We start from the raw sequence: 13,227 nt of genomic DNA, 5'->3' as shown, positions 1-13,227 counted from the left end.
TTACACGACACAGTACTTTCCTTTCTTGGAAAAAAATACTTCAACTTAGTACAAGTGCAGGTCAAATATTTAATTTTTATTTGGTGTCAATCTGTAACAAACAACCATGCTTGCATATACATATTTTGACAAAACTATTGTTTTGCGTAGGTAGTCTTATCCGCGATATCGTTTATTTATTCAAATTGGTCCCTTTCAAAAGAAAATCATTATATGATTACTTACAATAAAACATAATACTTCACAAATATATTTGCTCTGGCCAGAACAGCCAAGATCCCACAGGTTTGAGGCATCGTAACTGGCGCCAACTGCTAAATGGAGGTACAAGCAGTATTGGCTGCCTCCGTTGTTATTCGGCTCATAAGGTTTATCCCTATTTTAATTCATGTAGCATCTTTTAAATCAAAATACGGTCACAATTTATACCATCTTGTATCGTTTTTGTAAATACGAGCTCCAGTTCCACAGAATTCAAATAGGAAAGGACAGCCGAATGAGTTTCCAGTTGTTACGAATTCTGTGGCATATTTCATGTCGGCTGTACCAATTTCGATGAGTGGGAACCTTTTATAACAGTATATATATACGCACAATTATTAAGATCGTGTAAGCACTTCAGCTCCTGATCCGTTTCAACGCTAATTAAATTCATCCCAATGCTGCAGCACAGATTCCATGCTCCTTCCACAGTTCGCTTGATTATGAAAAATCAAAATTAAATGAACTGATTGCAACCTTCTTATATCTATAAATACGGAATCTGTGCTAAACATGTAAGTTCGGCCACAAGCAGTTTTCCAGGTGCCATAAATTGTTGGATCTACAAAATAGAGTTTATTTTCAATGAAATTATATTTATATAATGCATTGAATCCACTAACTCAACAACTTGTCATCAGGTCCAAAAAGCGCAACCTGGATAAAATGCTCTGTTAAAATATCAAGAAGAGACACAATAGTTTACATTTTTTGTGCAATCTGTGTAAGGGCAGCTGGGTTGGCACTCGGGCTGTATGTCCCCCTGATCGGCAGAAAAAGAATCTTTTAAAATAAATCAAGTCTTGAAATCTAGAAGTGCGTGTACTTCGCACATGTAGAAATTTTGAGTGTCGCAAGGATAATCCTGCAACACAGAGGTCTTAACGACACTATTGGAAAGGAAAAGAGCAGCGCAATTCTCCGTCTCGGCCGACTGCAGTGCGTCAGAGGCCCAGGGTATGACATTGGAGTTAGGCGATCCCTCTGGACACCAACCGTGCGAACGGACGCATCCAATGCCATCATTGGACAACGACGTCCAATAAAGCAATGCATTTTTTACGAACCCTTGGAGAGAAAAAAGGTTAGTCAAACGCTGGAAATAAAATCTCGCGCTAACAATTGTTCATTTCGATCAGGCATTTAAGCTCGTCGAGCGTCTCAATGGACACTAGCCGAAGACCATATTTGCAGCACTCAGCAGCTGCGTCTTTTTGAGTTTTCTGTCAAATTAATCGCTAAGATTTGGCATCTTCTCGCACTTGAAAAGAAATACCTTGTCGGCACTTAGATAGTATTGTCTGTTGCAAGCGCTGCGAAACATGCCGGTTGTCGCCCTCCAGTTAGCAGACTCGTTTACTTTTTTTGGCTTTTAATTTAAAGAAATTAGTTGTACCACACCTTTATATTTAGTAAAATTGTCGGTATTTCATACGTCAAGAACACATTCATAATCAGGGCAAGTGATCTTTGGGCACATTTTTGGAAACGGCATCTTTTAATTCAAAATTAATATAAAGCTTCTGCACGAATTCATATTCTTACTTCGCAAATAAAAGCGAGCGTGCTCGAGCAAGTAAGGTCTTCCAAAACTCCATTACCTGATGGACTTCCAGTAGCGAGATTCACGTCAACGCAGAATTCCTGCCCAGTATCAAAACTCGGCTCCTCTAGCGCCCTATAGACGCAGTTGATATTTAATCTAGTTGTTAAAATCATTTTGTATTGATTGGACCATTTGGTATCAATTGGCGCTAAAGCTATCCCACTGTCACACCATTCAAATTGGTAAGGACAGTCTTGTTGGCTTGCTGAGGTCCAGAATTTTTGTGTATATTTTAGTTCGGCTAAATAAAAAAAAGGAAATTTAGTTTTTAGTTTCACAACAATTAACAGAGAAGAACAAATAAATTGATTTATACTAATGTTGTTATTTAGCTGGATGATGGTCGTCATTTCATCAGCGGTTTCGATTCGGACCAGTTCCGTTCCCAGCCGACAGCAAAATGCATATGCGTCATTCCAATTTTTCTGTGCCATTTTCGCTTAGCAATATCACAGCACAACTAAACAGAAACCGTATTTTGCATACCAACCTTGTCTATAGCACCATACAAATAGGCTCGACCGTTTCCGCCCGCCCAACGTCCATACTTGTTGACGTCTGAACAAATTAAAAACATATCAATCATAACATAACTATATGCATGAAAACTCTGTACAGCATCCACTAATACACAAGTGTACCATAATTTGACATTTATTTATTTCATTTAGTGTTCAAATCAAATTCTTAATACCTAGCAGTTCTCCGTTATTGTTGAAAAGGTTCCCCTGTAAGTTTTAACGTAAAGGAAAAAAAAGGTAAATTATATATTTCGCTTAAAATGTAAAAATAATTTTGCTTCGCAAGTTTACGTCTTTTATTTGGGAGCAATTCCTTGGACACGTGGCTTTGCATGCAGGCATTTCAGTCTGTGCGGAGTTGCGATTATTGTCATTAGAATAATTTCACTAGTTTGAATTATGAATTAAAATGCCTTGCAAATAAATGGTAAGGTGGTGGAACAAGACTGGTCAATCAAGCTTGCATTTGCGTTGGTCTTAAGGTTGATTGAAACGCAACGATTAGTTGCTGGGGCGCTAGGCTGAGCGGCCGCCCAAAGTACCGAGTCCAAAGGCGTGCGAGCTGGACACCAAAAATGAGTTGATTCGCAACCCTCGTTGGAGCCATAAGTCCAAAAGCTCGAGGTCTTCTTTAAAAAAACTGCAAATGAATGCTTTCGTTGGCCTTTGCATTTGCAGACTCGTATTAATGAAAACTTGCTGTCGTTCATGGAAGCTAAGCAACTCAGCTCCAAGCCATCGTCTACTGTCAGCAGCTTCATGTCAAATTTGCAACACTCCGTGGCAGCATCATTTCGTGTTTTCTTTCAAACAGATATTAATCAAATAAAAAGATGCGCAGACTTAATTAAATTCTATATAACCAGTGTTGTACTGATGAAATATTGCTTTCCACAGGCTGGTTTAAAAACTCCATCCGGCGCTTTGTGTCAATATTTTTATTTTTAAAGTAAACCAAATTGAAATTAGCAAAGTTACAACTCCACTTCTGCTTCTCTGTTTCTTTGAGCGCCTTCAAAATTAAATTTCCGAGTGCGTGAAAATTTTTAAACTTTTTAGTTTTCTTAGTTTTACCGCGACAGCGCAGGCTGCAGTAGGACAGGCGCAGCTAGAAGTTGTAGTGGGTAGTGGAGTTGATGGTGTTGTGGGTGTCGTTACAGCTGTCGTTAAATCGGTAGATGGGTTTGAAATCACGGTGCTCGCAGTCGTGGTTGTCACACTTGCTTCTGCATAGGTGGCCGCGGTCACATCAATCGTTGGAATTATTGAGTTGTCCGTTATTCTTGAAGCAGTAGAAACACCACTTGTGATTGGTAGCGAAGAAAACGATGCTAACGTTCCTTCTGACGGGTCTGTGGTCCAAATTTTGAGGCACATCTACCCGTTGTACTTAGTCATTTCTTATTTATAGATTTAATCACCTGTAATTATTTCAGGCGCTGATGGAGGAATCTTTTCACCAGAGGTTGTAATCTTGTCAGTGATAGCTGAATAAGCTTTCGTCGGTAAACTACTCAAAAAAGACTTTTCGCCTGGTTGAGCTGTCTAAAATATTTAAAATAAAATGTGTCAACTATATATGTTGCGTGCTTTATTGGAATTAACTTTGTTTTTCTGATTTTCTCTCCAATGTTTCTTTATTGAAGAGCATGATGTTTTCCCACAGCATTTTATTATGTGTGATCGTCTTGAGTTATAGCGCCCTAAGCAAAATATTTAATAAGCAGTAAGTAGATGTGAAAAAGGTGACTAAAACTTACCAAGCGAAAGTTTAATTTTGATTAGCTTTGTTGGACCAAAAACGGACAGGCTGATCTGTTTATTATAAAAATATTATTAGAAAAGGAGCGATAACAACGGAGAATTTCAATCAAACCACATATCCAAGCAATAATGTTAGAGAGCCTATATAAAAGTAAAATTTGAACATGATCGCACAGCTCTGAGAGTGAAAAATTTCTGGGTGTGAAGGTGTTGGTTGGAGGCTGTTTACGCTGATGGAATGAGACTCTCATTACCTCGGCTACCATATATGAAACAATAGAAAACATGTAGGAAATAATACCACGAAGCCGGCAAAAGCGGAAATGATATGTATATGCGTCAAACCTTTCAACCATTGGTAGGCAGGGGGCTACAGTACTGGGGTCCTCTACTGAGTACTGACTGAAAGCTAAAATTTTAAGCCGAAAGAATATATATATATATATATATAAATCAGTTGACATGAATGGCAGCTTCCTCGGTGAATAGCGCGAGCTTTATATTTTTCCGTATTTCTACAGAAATATCCTGCTCAACTAGTTTCGGCAACTGGTTGTAGTCCTAATTCATGAGCTTCCTCTCCCGACAAGTGGCTGAGCAGGACATTATTTCTGTAGAAACGCGGAAAAACAAACAGCTCGCTATCAGGGTTGTATTTGCTTTAATAATACCACTCGATTTTGTTCACCACTGCTTTTTAACGGTTTCTACCACTCAATTTTGCACTTTTCTTGCGCAAGAAATTCAAGAAATGAATTTATTCCATTTTCACCTTATGAAAATCTAAGATTTTCGGTCGGAAGTGGTCAAAATTTCCTCTACTGTACACATTTTTTTCTTTTAAATTGCCATTTGCTGCCTCAATTTCTCCAAATGGTTCTTTAAAAAATTTTGAAGTCGAGGTCATGGGCAAATAATTAGAAAATTATTGAAAACTGAGGTGCAAATATGGCCTGCAAGAAAATGGTAAAAAATTGAAAAAAAAAGTTTTTACCACTGCACCGCGCAGGAAACTACCTTTCATTTAAATGGAAAATTATAAAAGTTCGGGGGGGGGGGGGGGGTAGTGGGCTGCGGTGGCTCGGTGGGCCGCGAAAATCAACAGTCCCCGGTAAAAAATTTGGTGCCAGTCCGGGCCTGAGTGAAACACTATGAATGTAACAATAGGCGGTAAAAGGCGGCAAGAATAACTTCAAAAATGTCAGATTATATAAGACGGAAAACGCAGAAAAATAATTCCCATTAACGCCTAATTGTGACTTGGACTTGGATGAGAATAAACAACCATTATAATTCTTGCTTTTAAATTTTCTATTTAATGTATTGTGTATTGACCATTCCAAGAAAAAAACAAGAATGTAAAATTAAAAATTTGCTATCAAAACTCAAAGGAGAAGTGAGACCAAAAAATTTAAATAGGAGATTTGCAGTATTACTTGGCATGACTTAATGATAAGTTTATAACTAATTATTGTAAAGTGAACCATCAGTAATGTTTAATTGACTGAAAATCTGAAATAATGGAAAAAAATAATGACGCGCGAATTTATCGGGTATGTAATAATATGTGAATTTCATCAATCTCGTGGGCATTAAAAACTGGATCTTTCATAAAATTGTTCCGATTTCGATTTTCTATTATTATTGCGTTTGTGGTAGTCATGGTCTTCATACCCTCTCCACTGCCGCTTCCACCTCCTTTTCTCCTCAACCTCACATCAGAATATTCCTATTATGTATGTATTCAATTCAATCAGGTGGCTGTTCGCACCATCCCTCTCCCTAGCTTATAATAATAAAATTAGTGGTAGCAGAAGCAGCCAAGCAGCTGTTGACAACAACGGATCGAGAGTGAGTAGACTTCGACTTTTAATTTTGTTTATTTCGGGCAAGTCGTTCTCCACTGTCGTGCGCCAATAAAATAGTATGTAAGTATATACATACATATTATTATGTAGTTACGCATTTTATGTATTATATTTTAATTCTTACTGATGATGGAGGTTCATCTATATGTGAACAATTTTTCCAATTTTTACACGAATTCCTTTTTCAGGGATTCCAGGAAAGGATCGGCAATGTAGTATGCGAGAACGACTTGTTGCATTCTAGCTTGTATCATACATAGCTTCCAGCCCTGTGACTAATTTAAAACAACTTTACTACTGGTAAAAGTACATCAGTTTATTTACATAATAAGCTTTTGTACATAAATCACTAATTCAATTTCAAGTTGAAACCTTTCAGAATTTTGGCAGGCAGCTTGTTGGCTTTTTGTTAAACACTTTCCGAAGTTTCTGGTTCCTGGTATTTTTTCTTGAGTAAAATACTATGTATGTTGCATGGTGGATGATTAATGCTATAAAATTGTGGTTGATTTGTGCAAGGGGCGTCAAGAGTGTATGTATCTGAATCTGGAATCTTTTACTTCAAACGGTTTTATAATATAGTAAAAATAATCTTATTTGCGTGAGATTTGATTTACCACCAACACATTATTTATTCCTTAAATATTTTATTATTAAAAATCACCAAAAATTTTAAGTTGTCAAAATAAGCCATGGTCTTTTAAATTTCATGTAAAGTGAGACTAGTGTGCGATTGTTTTAATGATTGGATTATCGAATGCAATATGAATTCAAACTGATCTTTCGGCAAACTAATTTTCAACTTCTTCAATTTGGAATGTGCTTTGCTGTTGAATTGGGTTTGTTAACAATGCGGTGCTGTTGGAATGCAGTTGAGGCGAATTTTTTAAAAAATATGTGGGTAATGCATCAAATTACACACTGTAGAACACGAATAAAAAATTTCAATAATTCAACTTTTTTTTTACCTTTACTGCTACAGTTCAGAGGAGGCCGCACACCAAATTTTCTTGAGCAAAATTTTTAATGCATCATGAAAAAAGAATTATCACTCAATTAAGTTGAACAAATATGAAATCCCACAACCTAGATTCCTAGATCCGTTCAAATTCAAGCCCAAACCGATTTGAAATTATCTAATCAAATATTTTTATGATTGTGTTCCAGATCTTGCCAGCAAACTCATTAAATTTGGTCCTAAATACACTTGGAAAATGGGTTCGCGGATGCATTCAAGACTGAGTGCCAATGGAAGTAGACGTTCCTCAAGAAGTGGTACCAATACACATCTATTTCTTTTTATTTCAAATTTAAATAATCAAAATATTTTATTTATTTCAGGCTCAGACGAATACATGCAGATCGAAATTGGCACAGTGAACGTTGATGACAGACCGTGGTCTTTCTCTGTGAAATTGGAGGATGGTTCCACCATTCAGTGCCAGCTGCAAGGAGTTCAGGAATTGCCTGTTGCGAGGTATTTCCTTCGGCTTGCTGATGACCTTGATGGACATGTATGATCTGATTTCACAGTGCTTTCTTTGCTCTCATTGATACACCTCTAATTATTTCCAGTTTGAGATGGCAATAGTAGGTCATGTAAGGAAAATAAGACTGGTTCTCTTGCAAATGCAAGTTGGAGATATCAAAAGGGACGTGGCTGCTGTGTTGAGAGAGTGCCACGCTTCCAATTCCCCTTACCAAATTCCTAAAAAAACTCCACCGACACCAAGCATCACTTTGCCTCACCATGAAAAGTTCTTTGAGTCGAGTAAGAGATCTCAAAGTTATCTAATTTCAACCGTTATTTCCTCCAATTTTTAGTCCAGCAGAACCAAATGATGAGAAAGCGGCATGACGGATCGGACTTTAGTTATGAAGAGTCTGAATATGCTTTTCAACCTACTGAAGTGGATGGCGCATCTTACACTTCTCACTGTAAGGACTTATACTACAATTATTACATTCCAGATTTTTACGTTTCTAACTAACTTTATTTTGGCAATATTAAATTAGATGGGGAAAGAAATGGCAAATTGCTTTCCAAAGGGTACGACACTACCTCCAAGCCAGCGCCTTACTGTCGAAACAAGGTCGTCGGCCTCCCAGAAATGAGGTCTGACAGCATGCTGAGAGGCTACAACAGGGCTACCTCTTCTTCTGTTCAGCCAAAAATTACCAGCAGCAGGTGCGTTTATTTTGCAATTATTTTTCGCCCTTGGAAAGTTTTTTTTTAATTTACAGAGCTCCATCTACGATCATGAATGCGCGTGACCATAACAAAAATTCGCTCAAGTACAAAGATCAAAACTGGCTGTGGGGTAAAGAGGGACCAGGTGACCATTCGCCACCATCCATTAGATCTGCGCGCGCTTCTCCACCAAGGGCCACCTTTTCCCAGCTGGATGTGAGTCAGTTCTTTGGAAATCCGTTCCGCAGCTTCATCAGCCATGTGGACAATCCCGACAATTTCTATATCATACCTGATAAGTTGATGCAAGACAAATTCCTTGCTATGATTCAAAACAAGTGAGTATATATTAAACTATATGGGGATAAAATAAAAAAATAACAAAAAAGTATTTAACAATTAACTTTGAGATGTTCAGGGTTGCATTTGCTCAGCACCCGGTTTTCTATGGTTTTTACCACTCAATTTTGACCAATTTCTTGCGTAAAGAGACTTGAAATTAATGTATTCCATTTTTCCCATGTGAAAATTTAAATCTTTTGGTTGGAGTGGTCAAAATTTTCTCTACTGGGCAGATTTTTTCTTTTAAACTGCCTCAATTTCTCCAAAAATTACTTTCTTAAATTTTTTTAAGTCGTCATGAGCTATTAATTAGAAAATTATTGAAAACTGAGGTGCAAACATTTTGCCTGCAAGAAACTGGTTTAAATTGATAAAAAAAGCTTTTTACCAATGCACTGCAGTTTTTTTTTAAAAGATTTTTTGCAACCCTGGTACTTCCACACATGATTCAGCGCCTGTATCTATATTAAATTTTAATTGCCGAGAGGATTTGACCTGTAGGTACCTGAGTAAACCAAAGGAAGCATTCCCTGCCGTGTGGCAAAACACTGCCTTTGCTATCGAGGTTGCCGGCAAGTGGCAGCGAGGACTTGTTAAGGCTGTCTACAACGATGGCAAGACTGAGGTTTTCCTAGTAGACAGTGGTTGGAAAGGAGTGTCGCATTGGCCCATGAAATTGTTGGATCCTGAGGATGCTTCCGTTCCCCCTAAAGCAATCTGCTGCATGATGAGAGGAGTACACCGTCTTGACTGGACCAAGGACGAGATTGCACGGCTTAAGGGACTCCGAGACAAAGTGGACGTCATGCTGTTCTCCCAGGTTGGAACCAAGTACAGCGCAGTCATTATTGAAGGTTTGTAAATCTCAGTTTTTCGTCACAAATGTCCATTTGATATTGCGTTAATTTAAGCTGTCTTGAAGTGCTTAAAATTTTTGATAATGGAAAGTTATTACCTTTACAAGAAAACGAATCAGTCTTCAACGCTACCTTTGGACCCTGCGGCCTTGTTGATTTGCTGCGGAAGACCAACATCGATATCTTGGCCATGCAGGAGGGAATGACTTACGAAGTCAAACCTATTTTGTCTTCAGGAAAACAAGTCTATTTACAACTGAAAGAAAGGTTTTTCTACTTATAAATATCTCACCTGCTAGTCAATAAAATTGAGGCAATTCTCAGGTGTGCTGATCTGCTCAACATGGAAAATCAATTGAAAGACCTTGTCGGGAAAGAACCTCTCATAAAGCCCAAAAAAGGCCAATTTGCGTTGGCTGTCGTTGACAATAATGTGCGCAGGGCCAAAATCCTGAAAGCCAGCTCAATGTCCACTCATGCAACTTGCCTCTTTGTTGATCATGGCGTCACTAAGGTAGGAAAAGTTATTTTAATAAAATTTGCTGTATTATTAAAACATATACCAAATCGTAGGAAATCCCATTCTCTCAGCTCTATCACTTGCCTGAGCATTTTATGGTACAACCTGCTTTCGCTATTCTCTGCGATCTGGCTCCAAGAGAGCCAGTTTGGCCAAAGAGCAAATACCTCCTGATAACAGTGCTTGGAGAGGTAGATGGCATACCAGCTGTGGGGCTTGCAAAGGACGGAGAAGAAAGCTGCGTTGGAAATCAACCATCAGAAGACGACAGTCAGATGAGTCATACTTTGCATCGCTCTTCACGAGGCTCCAGCCCGGTTCCTTTTCGCCCTTTACAAGGCCACAGTCTAATCAGTATGCGCCCTTCACTTGACCAGCAGAGTCAAATGAGAATTCCTCCGTCTCGAGCAACCCTCAGCCGACACGCAGGCCTCAATTCTGTAGCTCCATCAGTAGCCCAGTAAGTTTTTGGTTTATTTTATTTTTTTAAATCTTAATTAATTTTAATCTCTCAATCTAGCAGCAGGCCAAGCGTGGCAGCCACTCTTGCGAGAGGCTTTGTTGACGAGCCAAGAAGCGAGCCCGCCAAGATCAACACCGATCCCAAGAGTGTACCAGAAGGCGTTGAATTGGGCACAGTAACCTACGTCCAGTCCTCCAGCCTGGTCTACGTAAGACTGACTTCAAGAGATGCTGAATTTGCCAAACTGCAGGCTCAAATCGACCAAGAAGCCCAGAATGCGCGCAGCGAACAACTGGACGGGGAAAAGATGTGCCTGGCCTTCAGCAAAGGCCACTGGATGCGGGCCGAAATCCTTCCAGGAGGCAGGGCACTGTTCATTGATGTTGGCCACAGGGGTTCTCTTGGAGAAGTGCGTCGAATGTCTTCTGATTTGAAGCACAAAGCGGCCGCCACCCTTCTTTGCTTGGCGCCTGCTAACCTGGAGGGTCTGAAGGAGGGCTGCAGGGTGCATGTCAAAATCACCGCTGATGGCAACAAAATTGTTGGGCTAGCTGCTTCTCAGGTGATTTCATTCTGAATCGCTGTTTTTCTTAATTATTTTTTATTAATTACTTTTTTTATAACCACTCAATAATTGAAGTGTTATCATTAATTTAGTTATGTACGTAATGTCAGTTGTACTCCATTTGTGTTGAATAAAGTCATCATCTAAATGATTTCAAATGTTTTGACCATATCTTGGATTGTAAATTTCATATGGATAAAAACCTATGGCGCGAATTTAACGAGTGGCTCGGAGTGAAATTTTAAACATGATTAAATCTCAATAATCATCCTGGATAAAAGCTTTATTGGTCGTTCACGCTTCATCAGTAGTACTGTACATGCTATATAAAGTACAACACGCCGCAGAACTAGCCGCAGATTGTTGATGAAGTAGCTGCAGTTCAATTAAATTTATCTCATAAGAGATCATCCTTGGGCAATCCACTCTAAGCAGAGCTATTTGTATTAAATATCTCGCTTAAAATTTAGTGATTTTTAATTTAGTTATTTTCTGATTACTAGGAAGGAATGCAAGTTGATGCAAAAACAGCAGTGAAAAAGGCAGTGATCGTGTTGGACATCGAACTGCCACAGAGAGTGTGGCTGGTGGAAGACACAGCGTCGTTTAATTTGATGAGTGACAGTCTCCACCAGTTGGATCGAAATTCACTGCCTGCCTTGACCAACCCCGTCATGGGAGAAATGTGTGCGGTCCGAGTCGATGATCAATGGCACAGAGCAATGGTGGTGAATGTTCACCCGATGACATTTTTCCTCGTAGACCTCGCCTACAATGTCGACATGAGCAAAGTTAAAACAGCTGTGCACCTTAGCCGCCTGCTGAAAATGGTGCCGCCATTGGCTAAACCTTTTGATCTCGTCAAGGATGAGATCTCAGAAAAGAGCTTTGCTAAAATTAAGAAAATTTTAGCAAAAGGAAAAGAGTCGCACGCTTTGATCCAGGAAGATGCCCTTCTCGGCCTCTGGATTAATGGAATCAATGTACTTGAAGCAGCCGGATATCTAGTCAAAGTGCATGTCACCTTTATGTAAGTTAAGCATTTTTTCTTTCTCACATACTCAGTGTCAGTTAAATGCGACTGACTTAATATATGTTCATGCACGTCTTCATACAATTTTGAATAAAATAATTTGTCCTCAGAGATGAAGATGGCTCTGTTTGGGTGGCTAGGAAATCAAAGGCTGAGAAACGAACTCAAAATCTGCAGTGTGAAGTCATTAACCTGTCGCCTTTGACCAAAACCACCATAGGCACAAGATGCGTTGCTCTCAACATGATCGACAACCTGTGGTACAGAGCTGAGGTCGTTGGCCTGTCCCACCACTTCAAGATTATGCGCTTCCTGGACACAGGCACCCTAGGAGAGGCGTTGGAGTTCCGGGAGTGGTGGAACAAACCTGAGACTGACGCTCGTAATTTCCACCGCCTAAAAATGGCTGTTAAAATGGACCAAGAGCTACTAACGCCTAAGAATTTTTCGTCGACGAACGATCAACCCCCCTTGTACAATCTGGACATGGTTAGGATCAACTAGTGTTGTTCCTATTTGTGTTTTTATGTTCATCAAGTTTATTCCCAAAGCACATGTTCATATTTTTTAAGACTGAGTCGTGTTAAACCGACTCTCAACAAGTAATTTGACTGGATTCACGATTATTCATTTTATGTTAGTAACATAATCGACTGTTTATTTCTTTTTTCTTCATTTTTTCCTGAACTAGTGCATTTCAGTTTAAATATTGTGCTTTGCGGTAAAGAGTTGAAAGTTTAATGATACATGTTTCAGAATGAGCAGGATTTAGTTCTGAAATTAATCAAGATTAAATCTACCAAATTTGTGGATTTATTTGTGTTTTCTGATTAATTATATCCTATTTTCAAATCGAAGTGTCACATTGATAATTTTTTCACCATTATCAACGCTAGAGAATGGTTAATGTCCCTATGAAAACTTACAAAGGAGATAATATAATATCAATTCTGATTTTAAAGGTAATGAAAGAAAATTCGTCAACCTCTGAGAAAATGTACAGCAGCATAATTTTATGCATTTGTGATGTCAATTTTTTCTCTTTCATGAGGTAAATCAGATGAAGAATGACAGGAATGTTTCCAAAATATGCGAAGTATATTTTGGTGATATACATTTTGTAACGCGTAAGGAGCAATACGAAGAAGCGATCAAATCGCTGAAACGTTGGCAAATCAAAAGAATGTTGAGTCACACCATATTGCAAATTAATTCTTCTTTTTGAAAGAGAGGAAA

At 38.8% G+C, this 13,227-nt stretch overlaps 3 protein-coding genes across 5 annotated transcripts; 1 reads left to right on the top strand and 2 right to left on the bottom strand.

The window, feature by feature from the left end:
- Window positions 1-62: 62 nt before the first annotated feature.
- LOC135947295 (macrophage mannose receptor 1-like) lies at window positions 63-2,732 on the bottom strand. The gene is made up of 17 exons (XM_065496031.1): window positions 2,680-2,732; window positions 2,562-2,595; window positions 2,358-2,425; window positions 2,184-2,292; window positions 1,997-2,108; window positions 1,807-1,939; window positions 1,697-1,756; window positions 1,538-1,630; window positions 1,382-1,484; window positions 1,088-1,329; window positions 968-1,024; window positions 885-918; window positions 759-823; window positions 595-697; window positions 430-541; window positions 241-376; window positions 63-192 (listed from the first exon to the last, which is right to left on the bottom strand). The coding sequence occupies exons 1-17, from the start codon at window positions 2,728-2,730 to the stop codon at window positions 181-183; spliced, it is 1,524 nt and encodes a 507-aa protein (XP_065352103.1). The 5' UTR covers window positions 2,731-2,732; the 3' UTR covers window positions 63-180.
- A 60-nt stretch (window positions 2,733-2,792) lies between these two features.
- Window positions 2,793-4,369, bottom strand: LOC135934774 (uncharacterized). The gene is made up of 8 exons (XM_065476747.1): window positions 4,265-4,369; window positions 4,149-4,203; window positions 3,994-4,091; window positions 3,810-3,933; window positions 3,463-3,740; window positions 3,367-3,400; window positions 3,252-3,310; window positions 2,793-3,191 (listed from the first exon to the last, which is right to left on the bottom strand). Exons 1-8 carry the CDS (start codon window positions 4,316-4,318, stop codon window positions 2,793-2,795), a joined length of 1,101 nt encoding a protein of 366 aa, XP_065332819.1. The 5' UTR covers window positions 4,319-4,369.
- Window positions 4,370-7,187: 2,818 nt separating this feature from the next.
- LOC135947248 (uncharacterized) lies at window positions 7,188-12,807 on the top strand. Of its 3 annotated transcripts, none has more exons than XM_065495978.1 (13): window positions 7,188-7,295; window positions 7,362-7,534; window positions 7,596-7,791; window positions 7,845-7,958; window positions 8,037-8,208; window positions 8,265-8,549; window positions 9,055-9,407; window positions 9,530-9,677; window positions 9,735-9,924; window positions 9,984-10,390; window positions 10,451-10,955; window positions 11,462-11,988; window positions 12,102-12,807. In XM_065495978.1, exons 1-13 carry the CDS (start codon window positions 7,235-7,237, stop codon window positions 12,493-12,495), a joined length of 3,525 nt encoding a protein of 1,174 aa, XP_065352050.1. In that variant the 5' UTR covers window positions 7,188-7,234; the 3' UTR covers window positions 12,496-12,807. The 3 variants fall into 3 exon arrangements, with proteins under 3 accessions (XP_065352050.1, XP_065352041.1, XP_065352033.1); XM_065495969.1 differs by having other exon boundaries at window positions 9,518-9,677; window positions 10,454-10,955; XM_065495961.1 differs by having other exon boundaries at window positions 9,518-9,677.
- The last annotated feature ends 420 nt before the right edge of the window (window positions 12,808-13,227 follow it).

Source organism: Cloeon dipterum, chromosome 1 (assembly GCF_949628265.1).
Source record: "Cloeon dipterum chromosome 1, ieCloDipt1.1, whole genome shotgun sequence".
Lineage (NCBI taxonomy): Eukaryota > Metazoa > Arthropoda > Insecta > Ephemeroptera > Baetidae > Cloeon > Cloeon dipterum.
Note: the sequence above shows the minus strand (reverse complement) of the source record. Positions and strands in the feature narration are given on the sequence as shown.